This window comes from Dama dama, chromosome 6, assembly GCF_033118175.1.
Source record: "Dama dama isolate Ldn47 chromosome 6, ASM3311817v1, whole genome shotgun sequence".
Taxonomy (NCBI): domain Eukaryota; kingdom Metazoa; phylum Chordata; class Mammalia; order Artiodactyla; family Cervidae; genus Dama; species Dama dama.
Window position 1 is genome coordinate 16,461,260 of NC_083686.1, and position 23,188 is coordinate 16,484,447.

The 23,188-nt window shown below is 37.3% G+C and overlaps 1 protein-coding gene across 5 annotated transcripts in view; it reads right to left on the reverse strand.

Moving 5' to 3' along the window:
• Positions 1-23,188, reverse strand: part of ARHGAP24 (Rho GTPase activating protein 24) — a 621,697-nt gene that overhangs the window by 452,146 nt on the left and 146,363 nt on the right. For all 5 annotated transcript variants that reach the window (XM_061145608.1, XM_061145605.1, XM_061145603.1 and 2 more), the window contains one exon: positions 9,907-10,106. In XM_061145608.1, coding sequence (XP_061001591.1) covers positions 9,907-10,086 — 180 coding nt within the window. In that variant the 5' untranslated portion in view covers positions 10,087-10,106. The remainder of the gene's footprint in view (positions 1-9,906; positions 10,107-23,188) is intronic.

A 23,188-nucleotide genomic window follows, 5' to 3' on the forward strand; every position in this document is an offset into this window, starting at 1 on the left:
GACATAAATGAGATTTAAATCAAGCATGAGGCCTGAGTTTTAAATTGGGTTGGAATTTAATAATAAAAAAATGGTAGTATTTCCTCGAAAGGTTAAACACAGAGTTACTATATATCCCATCAAACCCACGATTATGTATATAACCAAGAGAAATGAAAACGTATGACTACACAAAACTTTATACATAAATGTTCACAGCAGTGTTAATCATAAATGCCCCAGAGTGGGAAACAACCCAAATGTTTGTCAGCTGAAGAATGGATATATATAAAATGTGGCATATCATTACAATGGAATATTATTAGGCCATATAAGGAAATGAAGTGCTAATACAGATACAACATGGATTAGCCTTGAGAATATTATGCTAAGGGAAAGAAACCAAAAATCAGAAGGCAAGAATAATAATTCAAGTAACCAGGATTGCTTCCTTTTACACAAAAATTGATACAAAATTCTTCATAAATTATAATTTATGTAGTTTACAATTGATTGTCACTGAATAAATAAACATATGGAAATAACATTGGAAAATAGAGACCATCTGAATTTATGCAGAATAAAGCTAAAGAAGAAGGGACAGAAAGATTGAGTGCTCAAAAGAAATCTGAAAGAAAATAAATAGCAAATAGCTATGAAATACTTTATATACCGGGGGGAGAAAAAGTAACCCTTTAAAATATATTACTCTAAACACTAAAAATATAAACATTCAAATTACATTTCCAATCATTAATTTTTCCCCTAAATTCTCTTCTATACTAGTTGGGGTGATGGAAATAAACCTAAGTTTATGCTAATGAGACAGCATATGGATTATCTGGTTCTACTTATTGAATTCCATCACAAACACAAAAGCCTTCAGTCAATAAGTAAATGTTAGAAGCAGAACTCAAGGGATTCAACTCCAGTAGTTCTCTCTCTAAATTGTTCTTCAGGAATAAGTGCTGTGAGTGAGACGAGAAAGTTAGGGCTGCCTCCCTCTGGGTCGGTCCAGTTTTGCAAAAAGAATCCTTCAAGCCTCCTGAGCTGTCATCAAAATCGTTTTGGTAAGCTCTGAAGGGGCCCCAAAAGTAATTTAAACAAAGAGAAAAGACATACTACAGAATTTAGCATTAGCTTTTTTTTTTTTTTTTTTTTTGAGAATCCATTTAAATTCAGTGCATTGGCAGCATAGATCACAAGGGAAAACAAGTTATCTTCTGCTCCAATGTTAGCATTACTTACAATGGCTGATCATCTACCATTTCCATTTTGTTATACAATAAATAAGGTATTTATTACAGATGTTGATTTCTAAACTGCTGTGTCAGAGTATTCTGACGGTAAAAGATGATGAAAATGATGATGGTGATGATAATGTTGACTGTGGCAGTGGTGGCAGAAACAACAACAGTTGGTAGCAGAATGGTAAAGAATCCATCTGCCGATGCAGGAGACATAGGAGGCATGGGTTTGATCCTGGGTCAGGAGGATCCTCTAGAGTAGGAAATGGCAACCCGCTCCAGTGTTCTTGCCTAGAAAATTCCATGGACAGAGGAGTTTGGTGGGCTACAGTCCATGGGGTCACAGAGTTGGACACAACTGAGCGATTGATTACACACACACATTGAGTGATTAATATGTGGCCAAGTACTGAATAAGTATTCTAGAAACATCATTTCATGGATGCTAACAACTACTTATGAGATAGGTATTATTATTACTCATAGTTTACAGATGTGTAACTTATCCAAGTAAACAACAAGTAACTTACCACAGGCCCATCACTAGTGATATAATCTAGGCTGAACACAGGCAGTCTGACACAAGACGCTATCAACAAAACAATTGGGCTCAACCACTCTCCAGACAAATGTCTGCATTGGACCAAGTCAATTCCGAGGAAAGTATGAGGATGAAATCTCTCACTGATTCCTCTGCCCACCATGCCCATCCATCAATTTCCCTTCATCCAAGACATTCTTTGCTGCTCTTTCATATTAAGTATCCTTTCTAGCAGCAACAGATTTTCTCCACTCTTCCTCCTACAGTCAAAAGTGACCTGATGGGATTCATGGTTAGGTAATAATGGATGACAGAAGGCCAAGCGTTTGTGGCAAGTCGCTTTCCAATCATTTTTCTGCAATTATTGCACTATACAAAATAATAAACCATACAAACAGACAGAACTGTAAAACTGTTGGAGGAGGCCTTTTTGGATAGGTGAACATTTTGGCTGCCTTAACAGTGAGATGCACATAGAATAAGCCCTATTTTCACTGTTTGGCTCTAAATCCAATAAACCAAGAAAAATATGCACATAAAAGTAAGGGGAAATATAAGGTCTCAGAATAAAATAAACAATCTCTAGCACTGCTTACTGGACTTGTAACAGACTTGTCTGTGTTTACATCTCCAAATTCATCTCTCATCCCTGCCTGTCTCTTTTCTAAGGTGCTGAAATACTTAACCATTATTATAGTTATCAAATTGTCAACCATCTACCAAAGGGCCATGACCTACACCTTTAATTCTGACACATATATCAACCAAACCGCTTATAATAATATTATGTTCTCCTTCATTTCTGGGGTTAAATATATCTTCTTTAGACTCTCCCTGAACCTTGAAGTGGTTATAGATGCCCCCTTTCTGTTGCTTCCTAAATGTTCTCTATACATTTTTTTTATTTTATTATTTTTTTTCAATTGAGCCCATTATACAGAGTGAAGTAAGCCAGAAAGATAAAGACCATTACAGTATACTAACACATATATATACTTTCTTTATTTAAATACTCATTACATCATACGGTAACTGCAGTTGACTATAGCAGCCACTGGAACTGAATGCCATCTTTATGGATATTTTTTAGTATTAATTGATCATCTGTGGCAGTGACAGCTAGCTCTTTTTCCATACCCGTGTTCTCCTCTGACCCAGGATAAAGCAGGTACATGCCTAGCCTCCTGTGCAGTTGGGCATGATCATGTGACCTAGTCCCAACTAACGGAATATGAATAGAAGTGATAAGAGGCACTTCCACATCGAATGGTCTATCTAATCCTTCTATGCAGTAGTCTATTTTATACTCTTTCTAGATTTCTGGAAAGGAAATGATCCCATGATAAATTTCAAAGCCAAAAGTTAAAGTTGCAAAATCACTAGAAGCTTAAGTTTCTAAACAGTTATTTGAAGCAGACTGCCTCACTTACTAAGAATCACTTTGGACTTTCACCTGAGAAAGAAAGAAACTTCATTTTAAATCCTTGTTTGTTTGGGGAGGTCTATCTTTTTATAGTAACAGTTATATCATCTCTTGTTTCTAGAGTCTAGCATAATAACTGCAGGAACATTAGAAATCTATAGATATATGTTGAAAAAAACCAAATGAAAGAATGATGAGTATGACCATCTCAAGAAATAAATTCTTTTTTGTCAAACTAATGTTATAAAAATAGCTAACATTTATTTTATATTTATTATATGCTACTGCTTTCTAAAATTCTTTACATAAATTATTATCTCACATAAACCTCCTAACAATATTATAGGTAGGTACTAATCTTTTCCCATGTACAGATTAATGAATTGAAGTTTAAACCAACTTATTCAGTCTAATATATCATAGTTATTTGGTAGATGAATCAAGATTCAACCCAAATAAAGTGACTCAAAAGCCTATGTTTTTAACCACAGTCAAATAAAACGCCATGCCTAGGTGACTTCTATAAGCAATAAAAAAATTATTCAGCCAACAACAGAATAAAACATTCACTACTAATAACACTACCTTGACATGATTTCTAGGAAAGAGGTAAGAGTTCCTAAAATTTTATGATGACACACAAATCCTTCTTATGTGTCTTTTAGGATGCCAAGAGACTTAGATGCTACACCAAAAGTCAGCTGGGCTTTCCTGGTAGCTCAGGTGGTAAAAAACCCACCTCCCAATGTAGGAGACATAAGAGATGTGGGTTCGATCCCTGGGTCAGGAAGACCTTGCCTGGACAATTCCATGGGCAGAGGAGCCTGGCGAGCTACAGTCCATGGGGTCGCAAAGAGTCAGACATGACTGAGCAACTAACACACACACACACACACACACAGAAAGTCAGTTATGTGTGTTTCCAGCATTATTTTACCCACATAATCAGCACTTTGGCTGCTTCTGGCTCATATACTTTAACAGAGAACACCAATTACCTTAGAGATTTCTAGATTTCATCAACTCACGTTTCATTAGATATGTAAAATTAAGAGTTTACTCCTAAATCAGTAATCAATTCTTGCACATTTAGAAGTCAGGATTCAGGTTATAATTCACTTAAAATCACTTTGTTCTTTAAGGTAAGAAAATCCACTGTGATCTAACACAGTGTCATCTTCATCAGGTCCAGAAAAAAACCTTCCCACACAACTGGATCAATATCTGCTGTAGGAAGTCTAGACTAGATTAATTGGGTTAGTGCCTGTTTGGATTTTAGTCATTTTATCAGGAGTCTCAGGCTGGCTTCTAAAAATCGATGATTTCCAGAATATGTCAAGTCCTAGCACCCAAGGTATATCAGAGATATTCACTAGGATGGCCAAACTTGAGACTTGGCAGTTATTTAAGTAATAGTATACTTCAGGATAGAAGTAAAGCAGATTGTTCCCAAAAAGCACTAGGAATTTATCACTAGATTCATTTAACAAAATCTATATAACTGCTTTATTTTTATGATCATATTTTATCTATGATTCAGCTTCATCCCCTCTGTTATAATATCTATAAGGCCATAGTCATGATTATTAATGAAAAATAGCCATACAGATATTGTCACAAGCTTAGTTTAAAATATGTTTTAAAACATTTTTCGTAGCTAGCCAGAACTCCTAGGGGTACGCAAGATAGATGAAAGATTTCTTTTTAAGTAAATTCTTATGTACAGTATAATTTTAAACTTTTTTCTCTGCATAAATAGGACTTTATTTTAAAGATTAAAACTAGAAAACATATTAAACAAATATTTTTAAAAATACAGTATATAAAATGCTTACAGCAGTGGCCTGTGAGTAACAGACATTATGGATACATTGGTGTATGTTCAAACATTGGCTTCATACATCACTATTCTGTTGGTTTTTTCAGGAACAAGAAAATCAACTTTATTTTTAAAATATGTTCCAAATAAAATCTGTTTCCATGATAATTGCAAACACTGGAGTTTCTGGAGTGAGTTTGATGTATTTTAAATATAAAACACTTACACTTGGAGGTAGAACTCCAATATACTGCCAGGGGAAGCCTGGCTACAGGCTGGAAAGTCTCATTTACAAAAAGGTACTGTCCCCAGAGAAAGGAGAACCTAGAGATGCTTTCGCCTTTTGCTCAAGAAGAAAATACAAGGGTCCGTTTAGAGACTTTCTAAGCTCCCAGACTTGCCCAGATTGTGGAATATTTAGGAAGCAAGGTGCAACCTGAATAAGAACATGGTACATCAATGTTAAATTTAACTGATTAAGTCTATAATGTACTAGATCAGATATACTAGGTTCTAGTAGACATGAAAATTGACTGTACAGATGGAAGAAAAACTTAATTGAGAAAAGTATATTCATTAACATAGGTTTTCAACATATTAGGTGTTATGGATTGAATTGTGCCCGCCCCTCCACCCACCACCATTCACATTAAAATCCGAATCCTCCACGTGGCTAGGACTTTAATGTGAATTACGGAGGGGGGCACAATTCAGTCCATAACAACGACTATGTTGAAAACCTATGGTAATGAATACATTTTTCTCAATTAAGTTTTCCTTCCAACTGTATGGTCACTTTCACAAGGAGATAATCAAGGTAAATGACGCCATAATGATGGGGCTAATCTGAGAGGACTCATGTCTTTGGAAAAGGATGGGACGCCTGAGCTTTCTCACTCTCCAATGCACAAAGCAAAGGTCATGTGAAGACAGAAAGTAGTTTTCTACAAGCCAAGAAGACAGGCTTCACCAGAAACCAACCCTGGAGGCATCTTGATCTTGGACTCACAGCTTCTAGAACTCTGGGAAAATGAATTTCTATAAGAATTGGATACCTATTCTATAACTCCAAGCCTTTCTTCTGCTCTGAATTCCTCTTTCCAGTTTAGGTACCTGGAAAATTCCCAGCAGTCTTCAACATCCTAGGGAAGGGTCACTTCCTGCTTTGCACAGCCTCCCTCAACTCCTCTAGCCAGTCATCACTCACGCCCCGGCACTAGTTACATCCGCACTTTCTGAGTACTTCACACTTACATGTTAGTCTGTCACAATTATAATTCTATTTACATGTTTCCCCCAACAGATGTGTAGTTTTTAATAACAAGGATAATGATGGAGCTTGACTCTCTTTATTGAGTTGAGAAACTCAGAGAAAGTTTCACTAAAATGAATTGATAGGCTTTTTCTAGGATAGGAGGGACACATACTTAAAGGATTTTAATACTTTCATTTTAGAAATACCATTAAAAAAGAGGAAAACCAATTCAGGTTAAGTTTATTGAAATTTTTCAGCTGGTTAGGAATGCTCAGAAGAGTAAATTTTTTTCATTTCATTAGTGATGTTTCGTGTATTAATGAAATAGCCCTCAGCAAAATAATACGAAGGCCAAGGGCATTCTTAGGCTTGGAGGTGGCCATATTGAAAATAGTCCTTCTGACTGAAAACAAATCTAAAGAAAAGCTGAGGATTTGTGAGCAGGCAAAAGGCTAAGCTGAAGGAACATTGGATCAGAAGCAAGGAAATTTGATTTTCAGTGTGTTATTTGCTACTCACCAACAATATCTCTTGGCTGATACACACTCTCTCTCTCTCTCTCTCACACACACACACACACAAACACACATGCATACTTTATCTATAAAGTGAGGAGTTTTATAACATTTTTTCCCTGCTTTAACATTTTCCCCAAGGTTTTCAATTGTTACTTATTGAATGTTTTAGAGTTACTCTATGATATGTCACTACAGGATTTTTTTAATGTGATTTAAACCTCACTGAAAAAGAGGTTATGATTTTGATATATGAAGCTGAATAGTCCATGTTATAGCACCTGGCCATGGCCCAACCCTGCTTGGCTACAGATATCATTTATTGACTCACCAACTCATCCGAAAATGTGCCTTGCACTTACAATGTGTCAGGCAGGCATCTATTTCTCACTTAAAGAATTCACTTTAAAGTAAGAAATTAATCCATTCATGGACAAATACACAGTCCTTTCAAATTACAAATTGTCCTCTGACATAGACATTGCTGTTTTCATCTGATTCTATGTGTACATGTCTAAACATCAGTGCAAAATATTAAAATTTAAAAGTACAATGTCAAAATTCCTGGTGCTTACATGAAAGATGGTCCAAAAATGAAAAATAATTAAAAGTTATTCATCCCAAATTATCATACTTTATTAACAGCAAATCTTTAACAAATAATAATAAGGAAGAAAAAGTATGAAAACTTTTTTGTAGAACAATAATGGTAATCTATATTTCATTTGTATAAGAATTAGCATTTTCTTATCAATATAAGTCTATTTTGTTAGTTTCACATATTATGTCTACAAATACTAGTAACATACTAATAGCAAAATACTGCTTATATTAGAGATACTATGAATTAAGTTAATTTTCACTTTGAGGCAATTTCATTTGAATTGATCAGAAGTTTTTGCATTCTTATTTAAATTTCCAACTTTTTATCAAAATAACTACATTGCACAGAATACTATCTGTGACTCTGTCAATCTTCTGAGAAATGCCACAGAGGACAATAACCAAGGCAATTTGATAATATCCTCTTTGAACAGTTTAAGGGGTTCATGTACATATTCTCTGACATCTGCAAGTTCTCAAATTTTAGAAACATTGAGCTCAATCTTGATCTATCGTAGCCAATCTTCATTACTAGAAGGTATGTTGAACTCACCAGAGAGTCAGAATGATTGTTTAGTCTGCTTTTAGTTCTCCAGTCACTCAGCTCCTAAAACCTCTGTTTGCTCCCCTAATCCTTTGTTTAGATTCTAGATGAGACCTAATTAATTATTTAATTTGTACTCATTCTGATTAACAACCCAGCCCATCCAAAACATGCCAGAACAAAAGTCCATAGGATAAAATATTGAAAGTTACTCATCCTTCTCCTTCTGTATTCAACATGGTTCTCCATATCAAAGTTTCCCTAATGAATGCCCCATGATCTACTTGTTTTTACATTAACCTGAGTTTGGTAAAAATAAGTTTATGTTCAAGATAATACCTTACTGTATTACATAGTATAAAACAAGGTACCATGAGAAAAGAACTCTAGAGTATAAGATAACAAACAAAAGACTCCTTTGCCTCTGATCTCTATATGATGGTGCTTCATATCTCAGCCACGGTTTCTTCATTTGTAATAATAACTCCCACATTCCCCACTGTTTTGCTATGATGAAAGGAATGTCATTGCTGTTGCTCAATCATGTCCAACTCTTTGTGACCCCATGGACTGCAGCATGCCATGCTTCCCTGTCCTTATGGAAAAGCCTTATGACACCAATACAGGATATTCTTATTAACTTACTTATGAGATCTTTGAATGAGAGCATATGAACTTGGACTTAACTAGAGGCAAATATGGCACCACTATCTAACTCTGGGTAATATGCTTTATACCTAAGCATTGATTTCTTCATATATGAGGCTAATCCTACCTCACATTTTAAGCATTTCATAACATATATACACCAATTCTTAGTCAAATGCTTGGCCTTGGTAAAGGTATGCTAAAAAAGAAATTTCAAAAAATGAGCGGAGAATGTAATTTCATTGCTACTTTTATGTATTAATAATTCAGCTGAACTAACGAGAAGTTTGTTAAATTATGTCTGAGGAACTTAAAATACTAAAGCAGAGCCTTGATCCAACTTCCTAATTAAGTTCTCAAATTTTAATACAAGGAAAATAGCCCCAAGAACATACCGTTAGGGATGTTTTTGTAAACTACTCTAAAACATTTTTTCTCTTACTTATGTATTTTATAGATGTAGAGGAAGGAAAAACACAGAGGGAATGCCTCCATTCTTATCTTCTTTCATCAATTGATAAGCAATGATCACAGCTAAGAAAGCCTGTAGTAGCTACAGGGGAGGATGGAGAATTTTTCCTCTCTAATTGCAACCCAGAGATCTGTGGCTGAGGAAATGAGAAGTAAACAAGCAACTAAAAGACCACTAAGAAACCACAAAGAAACACAGATACTATTCCCAGGGGATTATATTGTGTATGCTGGTTGGATGTATCAACGTTGTCTGGGTTTAGCGATACATCCATATTTTATTTGAGTTAAAGCACAGAGAAGCCCCCAGAGAACAGATATTGACAGTGTCTCAGAAATTAAAGTTGCACTTACAGTTTTCCTTCAAATCTTTCAACTTGCTTCTGAGAAAAGGAAAGATGCTTTGGCTACAGCATATATCTTCTAACAGAGGTCCATTAATATTTTCATATGATAACCCCCATGTCCCCTACTGGTTTGCTATGATGAAATCAGTAACAAGTATGGAAATGCCCTGGAACTGTCATGATACCAATATGAAATATTCTTTTTATTTTTTTGAGTACCTTTCCAAGATATTCTTACTAATTTATTTATGAGATCTCTGGAACTCAGATATTTCAGTCCAGCTTAGTAAAAGTCAAAATTAATATTCAACAAGTATAATTTGCCTCTTGGCCTCAATTAGCAAGTTTATCCTCTTGAACCAAAGTAAACAGAGAGTAAAAGTGTGAAAGATGCCAGTGAACTGAAGGAGAACCAGGGAGATTCAGTTGACGTCAGTCTCCAACAGTTTCTAGCAAACCCCACCACTTCTTAGGCTACTAAGCCCCACGGTGCTTTTTATTTTCTCCTACTTACCAAGGGCTTGGTTTCATCTTCGTCTTTGAAGTAATAGAGCTGATCACCCTTGAGCACAAACCACCGGGTATGCCAAGTCTTGACAAAGCCTCCTTGCTTCCTCAGCCACCCACACTTCACAGCATTGTTCCTCCCTGGGCCTTGCGGGGAGTTCTCCATGGAGTCATTGTTCTCCTCCATTATCAAGCTGATGGACTTTCCTATGTAGCAAACAAAAAACAACAACAAAAATAAGGTGCTCTGATATAGCCGACCCCCTCTTAAATTACCCGTCCCTTAAAAACAACAACAGCAAACAACAACAAAAACCACGCTTGAGGAATAGTGAAAAATGTACATCAACTCACATACCAATTTTCTAGAAGCAAACCACAAATGTGACAACAATATTCCTGGAGGAAACTTGGACAGAGTTCCTCGTGTCTTTTCCCTAAATGAGCTAGTCGACTATGTGATAATATCTCTTTTTTCCAAAGTAGAATTAAAGAATAGGAAAGTTGTAGACGTAATGTGTTAAGAAGTTGGAGGAGGCAGCTATGCTCACCACTATACCATGGTCACAAGAGGCGATATTTGAAGACAAAGTAAAAACCACCTAAAAAAAAAGCCAGGACTCTCGTGATAACAGGCCTCTGTGTCTGGTGTACACTGGTTGGAGCCTGTTAGTGCAAGCCTGTGATTATTTGAGCAAACTTAGTCTGACACATGTTAAAGTTTAGCGGGACTATTTTAAAAACCTCAATGGAAGGCATTTGTTTTACATATGTGAGAATTTCTCAAGCTGTCCTTGCCCTCCTCTCTCCCAGAGTATCCCCTTGAGAGTTTCTTTGGCTGGTCAAGAATTAGTGCAGCTGAAAAAGTTGAGGAAAAATGCAAACAAATGAAAAATAGCCTGGCTTGGCCAGTGCATCTCCTTCAGACTTCTGGAGTGAGCGGTATGTTCCGGTCAACTGCATGATGAAGAAAATTTCAAGGTTATGTGGGAAGGAACACAAGGTCATACACACTGTACATATCAAGCGTATGAGTTTATCTTAGAGCCAATATTAATCTACAGGTGAGAGGCTAAGCTGCCACAGTAAGAACTTGGTTTTCTGGAAGAGCCAGGGAAAAGTAGTTAAGAACAAAAGACATTTTCCTGTCCCAAAGGCTTCCTGCAGGTTTTTGCTAATGTTTATTCCTAAGCATTTTTCATGAAGTGAAAACTGCACTCTGACCCTTGTGTCTTTCCTGAGGATACAGGGATACAGATTAATTAATAAAACATAGAGTAATTCTGTGCTGGCATACTCATGCCAAAGCTTCTATTTTTTCAGCTTAATTCCAGAAAACAAGTTGTCTTTCTATCTAGTCTTTATTTTCACCACGAATTTTTCAATTCACTATGAGAAACGCTTTAGTGTCTACGCTAAGATGCCCACGGAGCAGAAGGCTATGGAGAGGGTGGGGAAGTGTCCAGAGAAATATTTCCAGCATCTTTGTGATGACCTGGAGGTGTATGCTGCTCATGCTGGCTGCAAGATGTGAGGTCAGAGGACCTGAAGCTGCTGATGCAAAGGCAGGCCCCGGTCACTGACCAAGTCTCCCCGCATGTGCTCATGGAGTGGCACCCGCCCCTGGGGTACCGGCAGCTACTCATCCCTTCTGCATTCTGTCTTCCCTGCCCAGTAGCGGCCAGGCATCAACACCTGCCCTGTCCTGGTTTCTTTCTTTTTTCTTCCCATTTTATTTATTTACTGATTTTTAATTGGAGTATAACTGGTTTGCGATGTTCTGTTAGTTTCTTCTGTACAACAACATGAATCAGCTTTGTGTACGCTTCCCTGGGGGCTCAGAGAGTAAAAAGAATCTGCCTGCAATGCAGGAGACCTGGATTCAATCCCTGGGTCGGGAAGATCCTCGGGAGAAGGGAATGGCAACCCACTTACTTCAGGATTCTCGCCTGGAGAATCCCATGGACAGAGGAGCCTGGTGCAGACTGCAGTCCATGGGGTCACAGAGGGTCAGACACAACTGAACAACTAACACACAACATGCATATATCCCCTCCCTCTTGAGCCTCTCTCTCACCCCCCCACCCCCGCTTTCATCCAACCCCTCTAGGTCATCACAGAGCAAAGTTCCCTGTGCTATACAATAGCTGCCCAATAGCTATCTGTTTTACACACAGTAGAATATGCATGTCAATGCTATTCTCCCAGTTTGACCCACTCTCCCCTTCCCAGCTCCTTGTGTCCACATGTTCATTTTCTACATCTGCATCTCTATTTTTGCCCTGCAAATAGGTTCATCAGTACCATTTTTCTAGACTCCATATATATATACATATTTATATTATTATATTATAACACATAAAATATGTGCAATATATATTAATGTTTATTAATTATAACTATTAATCACATACATAATATGAATATATTAATATATAATTATATCTTTGAATTCAGCCCTGCCATTCCAGTTACAGGGGATGAAGAAGAGCTCTGGTTCTAAACACTTCTTATTTTGATCATTTCAACCGTCCTCTGAGGAGTTCTGCCTCTTCCACATGTATTCCAATCTAACTCCATCCTTGTTTTCTATCTTCATCTCCTCAAACTACTTTTAAGCCTCATGTAGGTCATTTGACTGCCATCTGTTTCATTCAGTACCCACTTTTTCCTTTCTTATCCTGAAACACCTTTTGAATGAACAGGCTCTCATCTCTACAAAACATCTTGAAACTTCCTTTGCTCCATAGGGCTTTCCCTTGGCAATCACCACTCCCTGCAAGGAACGGTCTCCCATCGTGTGTGTGCATGTTGTGTGAGCAGCCTGGATCATGCCTGATGCTTCCAGTTTGTTCTGCCCTTAGGGCAGGATCTTTCATCCCTTTTCTTTCATAGTATCTGACCTAGTGTAAAGAGCCAAGTAAACCTCACTCTAAATGAACAATGAATGCTGTAACTTAATATAGATAATAGGTAAGCTCCTTGGAAGAAAAGCTACAACAGATCTATATAGCATGTTAAAAAGCAGAGATATTACTTTGCCGACAAAGGTTTGTATAGTCAAAGCTCTGGTTTTTCCAGTAGTCATGTACGGATGTGAGAGTTGAACCATAAAGAAGGCTGAGTGCCTAAGAATGGATGTTTTCAAATTGTGGTGCTGAGGAAGACTATTGAGAGTTCCTTGGACTGCAAGGAGACCAAACCAGTCAATCCTAAAGGAAATCAATCCTGAATATTCATTGGAAGGACTGCAGCTGAAGCTCCAATACTTTAGCCACCTGGTGCGAAGAGCCGACTCATTGGAAAAGACTCCGATGCTGGGAAAGACTGGAGGCAAAAAGAGAAGAGGGTGGCAGAGGATGAGATGATTAGATAGCATCACTGACTCAATGCACATGAATCTGAGCCAACTTCAGGAGATAGTGAAAGGCAGGGAAGCCTGGCGTGCTGCAGTCCACGGGGTCACAAGGAGTCGAACACGACTTGACTCAGTGACTGAACAACGACAATGCATATTTAAACCACCCTAAATAATCTTTTTTTCATTTCCTGGCATTAAAACAGTTCACATCTATACAGCTTGCTATTTCATCATCACCTATTAACTCTTTAGCCCAATATCTTTACTTACAAATTGAATAAGTCCTTAAAACAAACATTTCAACACACACACCCACGTGCACACATAAAAATCTAGAATTCATTGCACAAGTTTTTTTCTTTGCAGCCCCTTATTTCTTTCCAGCCCTTTATTTCTTTCCTTTCATGTTAATGGTTTCTGTTTAATTTGAAAAATCTCCTCTGAAATGCTTCAAGATAATTAGCAGCCTACCATCAATAATATAAAAAAATAGAAGTGCCCAATTCCACATTTGTCTCCTATTAATCCGTAGTAAACAATGTGTGCACATTTGAATGTGGTTTATTATTCTTCTTGCATATGTTGTTTATAAGCCTAGTCAAACCAATGATAGCATCTCTCACTGATCCCCTGGCTACAGTGCCCAAATTTTCATGACTTCAGATTGCATCAGAAAGTATTTCAATGGTACTAATTGTAACAATCATTAAAACAGAAATGAAAACAGATTGTATCATAACCCTAAGGGAAAATAATACCACAGTTATTTTGATTGAATGAAGTTAAGTTTTACTAAGGTAACCATAATTTTTATAGAGGAGTCTTGATATTTCTGCAAAAATCAAAAGTTTCAAATTCTATCCTTCATCTTTAAAATAAGGATGTTGGACTTCTTGCACTCTGAAATCTACCATCTCTGTAATTCCATAAGCATAAGGACACCAGATATCCTCTACACTTAGTATAACATTTGACATATGGTGAAGCTCAATCAATGTTTGATGAGTTAATAAATTTTGCAATAGGCTTGGTGCTAGATATCCAAGAGTGATCATGATCTCCTTCTGAAACCTGATCTTGCCCAAAACCTGATCTTAGTAAAGGCTTCCATGATATGCCCAGTTAGGAAAAAAAAAAAAAGTGATCATTTTAGATTCCTGATTCCTCTTTACCCTAAACATCAAATGTATCTGTAAATTCAGAAAGTTATACGTCCAAAAGATATTTCAAATCTATCCAGTTGATTCTATCTTCATCTCCACTCTATGACCCAAGCCACCACTGTCTTTGATTAGATGATTCTAATAGCCCAGCAACTAGCCTCATTGCTTCCATTTTTAACCACAAACATGAACACATAGGCACATGCTCACACATTTCCTTCTCCACAAAATAGCCAAAGTGAGCTCTGAACAATTAAACCAGACAATGATTCTCTACATGGAAAATTTTGGTTGGTTCCTACTGTACTTATTTTAAAATCTGGAATCGTAAACATGATATAAAGGTTCTGAATCATCTAGCACACGTTTACTGATGTAATCTAATCTCATTCTACCTCCTTCACACTTCCCCCCATCACACACACACTTTAAAGGTCTGAACAGTGTAGTAACACCAGCTTACTTTCAGTTCTGGAAACACAGAAGCTCCTTTAATGCCTTGAGTTTTGATGATTGCTGCTCTCCACCTAGGCTGCTCTGCCTCATTCTCTTAACTTTACATGGTCCATCTCTTCTCATCCTTTAAGTCTCAAGACTGAAACCTACCTCCTCCAACTGTCATTACTAATCACCCAGCAAATCAGCTTCCTTCTTGTTACTCTCTGCTTCTCAGGTGGCTCAGACGGTAAGGAATCTGCCTGCAGTGCAGGAGACGTGGATCTGATCCCTAGGTCGGGAAGAGCCCCTGGAAAAGGGAATGGCTACCCACTCCAGTATTCTTGCCTGGAGAATCTCATGGACAGAGGAGCCTGGTGGGATACAGTCCATGGGGGTCGCACAGAGTTGGACACGACTGGCCACTAACACTTGCACTTTGTTATTGACTATCCCTGAGCTCTGTCCTCTGTCTTCCTGACACAAAATTGCTGTTTCTTCAGCTGTTTACTGCTGATCACCCCTTCAGGATCCCATAAACTTCACCAATTCAAGGACTTCCTTTTTCTCACTGCAATATATCCAGTGCTTACTAGCTATTTAGTAAACAACTGTTCAATCAAGGAGTGAAGCCATGTAACAATCACAATAGAACTCCTACAAAGAGTATTTCAGAAGTGAATTTGCATTTAATGCCTTAAAGAATATGGTCTACTTTAAGAACTTGATTTTTTTTCCCCTTGGACACAGGAAACTTCCATTAGCATGAAAATTGTACTTAAACATAATGTCAAAATCATCAAACTGAAGTGAACCTGAAATTGCCCTTACTGAAGAAATTCAAAACTTCCTTTTCCTTGGCAGGAAATACATGTAATCAATTCTGGTTTTGCATGAAGGAACGTATGGTTCACTCACTCAGATTCTGAGAGAATGTTTTAACTGAATCTGCACTGGGAAAGTATTTTCCTTGTGGTCAGGCTATGGCAGCTGGGTAGTACATGAGATTTCCAATAGGACCAATGACCTCAGTGTTTAGCAAAGCAACATAACAATAATATAAATAAATGGTTACCCTAAACTAAAACAAAAACAGAATTAAGTTAACTTGTATCTTTACAACCTTAATAATAGCTACTGTACCACACTGGGGCTTCAAAAGATCCCCTCATTTGATGGGATCACAGCTTTAAATTATTTTCCAGGAGTGGAAACTAGTTTGTGTATCTACTCGTATGGTTCTTTTTGCAATCAGATGGGCTAGGAGTTGCAATGTGTTTGAATTTACCTACAAGACTAGTTCAGGAAACACAAGAGAATAGCAGAAGAGAAGTAAGCTAGAGGAGAAGAGAAGACATGTGCTCCCACACATGTAGGACAGACGGGAGGTGCATTTTTACAGCGAGTGTCAGCTCCCTGAAATCTGGTGGGGAGAGTGTGTCACAGTGCACGCGTGATCCCAGAGCCTCTGCGTACATACAATTTCACACCACATGGCCGCTCAACACAAACTTTCTGCTGTTATTCCAAAAAATAGGGATCTGTTCCATTGCTATGAGAAAAAACAGATATAAAACTGGCAGAGTTGGTAAAGTACTGCAATTTGTGAGTGATTTGTGTGACTTTGGAGAGTCGTTTTGTTCACATCCGATTGTCACCATTTGTGTTGATGTTGGAACCTAACACCTTTGTAAAATGAATGTGATTGCACTCTACATGAAGTATAACTACAGAGGACCAATATTTATCTGAGTTCTAACCTTTCTTACTTAAAAAAAAAAATGTCTTGTAGCTGTTGCCGACATGCTGGTTTGTCAAGCGGTAGTACATTTTATTGAGCTGTATGCCTAAATGCGGGGCTTCCCTGGTGGTTCAGTGGTAAAGAACCCACCTGCCAATACAGGAGATGTGGGTTTGATCCCTAGGTTGGAAGAGCCCCTGGACATGGCAACACACTCCAGTATTCTTGCCTGGAAAATTCCATGGGCAGAGGAAGCCTGGCAGGCTCAGTCCATGTGATCGCAAAGAGGTGGACATGACTTAGGGATTAAACAACAACCTGCCTAAATGCTAGCATGTAACCTTTCTACAGGTAATGGTTCACACAACAAAAACACACAGAATAAACATATGATGTGTATATACTCACATACACGCATATATGCATGTGCTCACACACGTGTGCTTACACATGTATACACATGTGCATACCTACAAACGAATACACACATCTACACATGCTATTTACAATGTACATATACATTATTTTTGCATTCCAATCCTCTATGATGAAAAGGACTTTTTTTTTTTTTTGGTGCTTAGTTCTAGAAGGTCTAGTGGGTCTTCATAGAACTGTTCAACTGCAGCTTCTTCAGCATTAATGGTTGGGGCATAGACTTGGATTACTGTGATGTTGGAGGGTTTGCCTTGGAAATGAACTGAGATCATTACATTTACAAAGAATGTGCAAAAAACAATTTAAAGAACTAAGTCTTAGCTTAAACAACTGCTAACTAAAGAAAACTGATGAATGAAAAACAGTTCACTTTCTGTCCCTCACCCTCTACCACTCCATCCAAAAAATGAATCAAACTATGATATCTACAAGGCAATCAGCACTCTAAGCCCCATATTACAGTGGATCTGATGGAGATTGTTTTAGATTCAAGATAAATTCCAGAAGGCCAGATCTGTTTTTCAGGAAGTAATTGAATTTTTTCTAAAAATCTCTTGAAAGGACCTTGGGTTTCATACATGGCTGTTTTCACTTAACTTCTCTCCATCCCTCAGCTCCTCTAGAAAGGCTCCCCAAGAGCTACTGCTGTCCCCAATCTGATTTTCCCCTTACGAGCTTCCACGTCACTCTGGACTGAGCCTTTATCATACGCGGCCGTATGCTTATTACTGTTCCATCTTATACCACATAACTCATGGAAGATATGGGCTCCCTGAACGCCCCCCCCCACACTCCTCTAAATACTGAATAATTAGAATATGCTAAATACTCAAAGGTTTCTTGAATAAATGTAAGTGAATGAAGAAATGAAGAAATAAACAAATCCATCAGTCAGTCTTTGGGGCCTAACTGAATGGACCTCGGAGCCCCTCAGGGTTCCCCAGAGTGCAGTGCCAAAATCTTAAACTATTTGATATTATTATATATGTCAATGAAGGGGCTTCCCCGATGGCTCAGACAGTAAGGGATCTGCCTGCAATGTGGGAGACCCAGGTTCAATCCCTGGGTTAGAAGATCCCCTGGAGAAAGGAACGGCAACCCATTCCAGTATTCTCACTTGGAGAATCCCATTGACAGAGGAGCCTGGAGGGCTATAGTCCATGGGGTCGCAAAGAGTTGGACACAACTGAGCGACCAACACTTCCACTTCCACACCAATGAAAGGGCTTCAGTCCAAATTCCTTCACCTAAGTTTTTAGTGGCTTAAAGCTAAACTGAACTTCAGAAATTGTTGAGCAAAGGGAACTCCCATTGTTTCTCACTGGATGTTACCCTTAAGTATAACTCAATTAAAAATAAAGAAATATTTCTTCTTAAAACTGAAGAGTCTAAGTGTGAAGAAAGCAGGAGAATTGAATAATGTACAATAGTCATGAATTCGAAGTTTAAAATAGTCACCAGAAGAGCACACCTGGGGAAAATTTAGCAATAATAATTTTGTAAATGTGCAGTTATTTTCCTGAAGAAACACTAAATATCCTCTTCCTTGATTCATTTGAAATTAAATTGTCCAAAACAACAAGAACAGACAAAAATAGATAATTATGCACCTGTTGGCATGGATCAGAATGTCAATCTACATTTTATATTTTAAGCTTCAATGTTTCCATATTCATTTGGTAAGAAAACAAAATGATTTCATGGGATGCATCACTTGGAAAAAAATGTTTAAATATTTACTTTGTGTTTGTTGTATGTTTAATGATATACTTTATAGAGAGAATCTGCTACCTCTTAAGGTTTTCATTAAATATGGAGAAAAGTAATACATATTTAGATGTGTTCCTACTGCCACATCAGACTCCAAGGAACTAGAAAAAAACAAAAAAGAGAACCACTGGAATTCCCAAGGGTGAGTAGAAACAAAAATCAAATTAAAACAAATGCTTTACCACCGATAGAACCAAGAGAAAAGGCAGATACATGGTAATGGTACTGCTACTCTTAAGCTCATGACAGACATTATTAATTAATCACAATTCTCCTTCCTGAGGAACCTAGATGCACCTCTAGATGCCTTCTCAATTCAGCACTCTAGACAGTCACAACCAATCAATCACATACAAAAAGGAGAAAGAGAGACTCTTTGTTACTTTGATTCTATAAATAAACCAAGAACTGACAATATCCCTCCAACAGAAAACAGAAACTCAGGTGTCCCCCAGGAGAGAATGCCATTTGAAATGAGAAAAGGTATGAAAATCAACCTACTTTTTCTTTTTTAATTGAGGTCTAATTGATATAACATTTAGTCTCGGGTGTCCAAAATCATCAATATTTGTAAAGATTGCAAAATGATTGCTGTAAGAAATCACGTTAATATCCACCTCAATGTATAGTTACAAAATATTTTTCTTGTGATAAGAACTATCAAGATCCACTCTCCTGGATACTTTCAAATATGTAATACAGTATTATCAGCTCTCATTACCATGCTATACATTACATAAAAATACTAAACACCTCACAAATTTGCAGGAGCCACATAGCATTCCAATTTTAGTAAACATGCTGTGGAAACAAGCGAGAAAGTCAGCTTCCTTTAATGGAAAAAACTTAGAGCGCTCTGAGATGAGAGTTCTAACATGGCAAGTAGTATTGCATCATATGGCCACAAAAACAAAGCAAACAGATCTAAGCAGGGAACAGGAAACAGGAGTTGAATATCTTTTGTTTTATATTAACTAACTCCATCTTTGACAAGACTCTTAAATATAGGATCAGAAAGCAAATTTTATAAACATCTCAATTTTTAGGCTTCTGTGTGTCCATCCCCTCCCTTACTCCTAGTTCAGTTTTCATTAGTAAAACTTTATTTTGAAAAACTGCCTCAGAGAACAAAGAAAAGAAACTTTCCCTCTAAATCTAAAAAGTAATGGGATCATAAATCTAGAGGATGGGGGAACAACGGCAGCAACAGAGGTGAGCTTTTGTACACAGTGGGCAGAGTGAAGAGAGCAAAGCTGAAGCAAATGGGATGCTGAGAAAGACAGGCTAACGCGGGGAGAATGCCCCAGCTGGGTCTTCCTCTCACAATAGGGAAATAACCTCTGGGCCCATCATTTAAAGAGTTCCTCCATCTCTATCTCCTGCTGCTGCTGCTGCTAAAGTTTCTTCAGTCGTGTCCGACTCAGTGCGACCCCATGGACGGCAGCCCACCAGGCTCCGCCGTCCCTGGGATTCTCCAGGCAAGAACACTAGAGTGGGTTGCCATTTCCTTCTCCATCTCCTGATGGCCGCATTTTTATACTTAGACAAAAGCCTGTCTAAAAAATACTTTTGATGTCAGACTTCTTTAGTGAAGCCAACCCAGGAAAATCAGATATGCTGTCGATTGCATTATCATATCAAGGCTCTCTATGGGGGCCAGCTTTTAATTTAATCACACTTCAAAGAAAATATTATACAAGTAGGCAACTTTGACTGAGATAGTCATTGTCTACAATGAACTCTCAAGGTTTTTCCTTCAAATGCAAGCCTTGAGGTGCTTAATGATTTCCAGTAAGAACCACTTCTTTTTTTTTTTTTTTTGTCAAGTAATCCTGTGGGTTGAACATCAACCCAGAGCTTTAAAGTTCTGGAAAAATACTGGGCACTCTAAGTGTTTAAATCTTGCCCTAATCACTGAACCACAGTTTCTCTCCCCATGGTTTATTTTATTGAGGTATTGACAATCCAACTTTTTCATTATAATTTGAGGAAAGTGGGGAGATGTCAAAATGAAAATATCTGACTGCTCTTTCACTTTGTTCAGCATCATTCACATCATGATGGACTTTGATGTATTAAACTTTAATCTTCAAGGAGGTACCATTAGTCTCATATAATTTGAACACATTTTAGTTCTTCAAAGTATCTAATTAATTCATACTTCAGTTTTAGATGAGCAGAATAGAAATCTAGCTTTACTGCACCTGAATAGATTTCGGTTTCATGAAAGATAGATGAATATTATATATAAAAAGCCATTTTTTTAATTTAATTTTCATTTTATACATTGCAAAAAGCCATTCTTTTAAAGTAGGAATCCTGGTGGGTCATGTGATATTTTGAATGTCCAGAAGCCTGTCCTTGGGGAACCCTCTGTCCCTCATGCTGTGTCAGATTGCAGTACCATCTCATGGCCACAAGGTGACCCAGACTTGACTATGCCTAGGTCCTGAGCTCCCTAGCAACAGTGACCACCCCAGGAAGGGGGCATGGGACTAAAGCATTGCCAAGTCAAGTTCTTCCTCAGGACAACTTTAGTGACACTGGGAGCATGAGCATCTGGGATGCATGAGGCTGAAATCATTTATCTCCCCTGGCCTTAGAAGACAGTGGTCTTCACAATGAAGTAATTCAGAGATAGGCAGATGTGAGAAAAGCCTAGAGAGAGCCCTGGAATCCCCATCCTAATCCAGCTCCTGAAGTGTTGGCCTTTGTGTATCTTCCTTTAATCCTATGAGATATGTCTTAGTCTTCCCAGCAAAGTGAGCAGATAAATTCCCATTTGCCTGCTCTAGCTTGATGGACAGGGAAGCCTGGAGTGCTGCAGTCCATGGGGTCACAAAGAGTCGGAAACGACTGAGTGACTGAACTGAACTGAGCTCTAGCTTGAGTTGGTTTTAATCACTTCTATCCCAAAAAGCTTTTCTTAATATCGGAAAAACATTCTTTACCAAGTGAGCCACCAGGAAAGCCCAACTAAGCACAGCATAGCACCCCAAAAAGTTTTCTTAATATCCGAAAAACATTTAATGATGATACATATGGGAAACCTTTCTTTAAAATAATAAAAATCTAGACTTACAACAAAGAGCTTTCCCTGCCTCATATTATACACAAAACTTGATTCAATATGAATATTAGGCCTAAATTTAAAAGCTAACATCTCTGGAAGAAAACACAGGAGAATAAATTCACAACCTAGGATTGAATTTTTTTTTTAGAAAGCATATAAAAAGTAACAACCATAAAAATGTATAATTTAGAAATTATTAAAAGTAAAAACTTCTGCTCATCAAAAGACATCATTGATAAAAAGAATAAACAAGCCAGATATTATTTGAAAATGTTTGCAAAAATATACCTGCCAAAAGACAAACATCCATAATGTATAAGGATTTCTACAACTCACTAACAAACAGACCAAAAAAATTAGAAAATGAAAATAAATTAAATAAACCCTTTACAAAAGAAGTTATACAAATCTCTAACAGTCTCACAGAAAAGTCCCATCACCATCAGTTATTAAAGAAATATATACTAAAATCACCGTGAAATATCATTATATAAACATTTGAATGGCTACACTTGAAGACAGCTGATGACACCAAATGTTGGTCAGGATATGGAGCCATATCTCTGAAAAACCAGAATTTTCAGACATTGCTGGTAAAAGCATAAATAAAACAACCACTCTGATAGAAAGTTTGGCAGTTTCTTATAAAGTTAAACATAATTTTACCTACAATTTACCAATTCTGATCACTAATGCTTAACCAAGAGAACTGAAATCCATATGGCCACAAAAATATTTGTACAAAAATGCTTATAATTGTTTTTTATGTTAGCCCCAATTAGAAATAACCTGATGCTCATCAATAAGTGAGTAGATAAACAAGTCATACGGTGAAATATTCATTAGCAATAACAAGAAAAAACTATACATATACATAACAACACAGATGAATTTCATAGTTACTATAATGAGTAAATGAAACCAGATACAGGAATACATACTTCATGATTCCATTTATATAAAGTTCTAGAATAGGCCAAGCCAGTCTAAGGTGATAGAAATGACATATCTTTATGGGATATGAGTTGCATGGGTGTAGACGTCTGTCTAAACTCATGAACTGTACACTTGAAATTTATGCACATTCTATGCTGTTCTAATTAGACATGATAACTCAACACAGTGCTTGACCCTGGCTTGAATTCTGAGTCAAAATAAAAGATAGAGAGAGAGCACATTATTAGGAAAATTGATAAAAAATAAACTGTGGATTAGATATCATTTTATCAAATTTAAATGTTCTCATTTTGATCATTGATAATTATGTTATTAATGCAGTTATGTGACTTGTGTTTAGGAAATACAAATCAA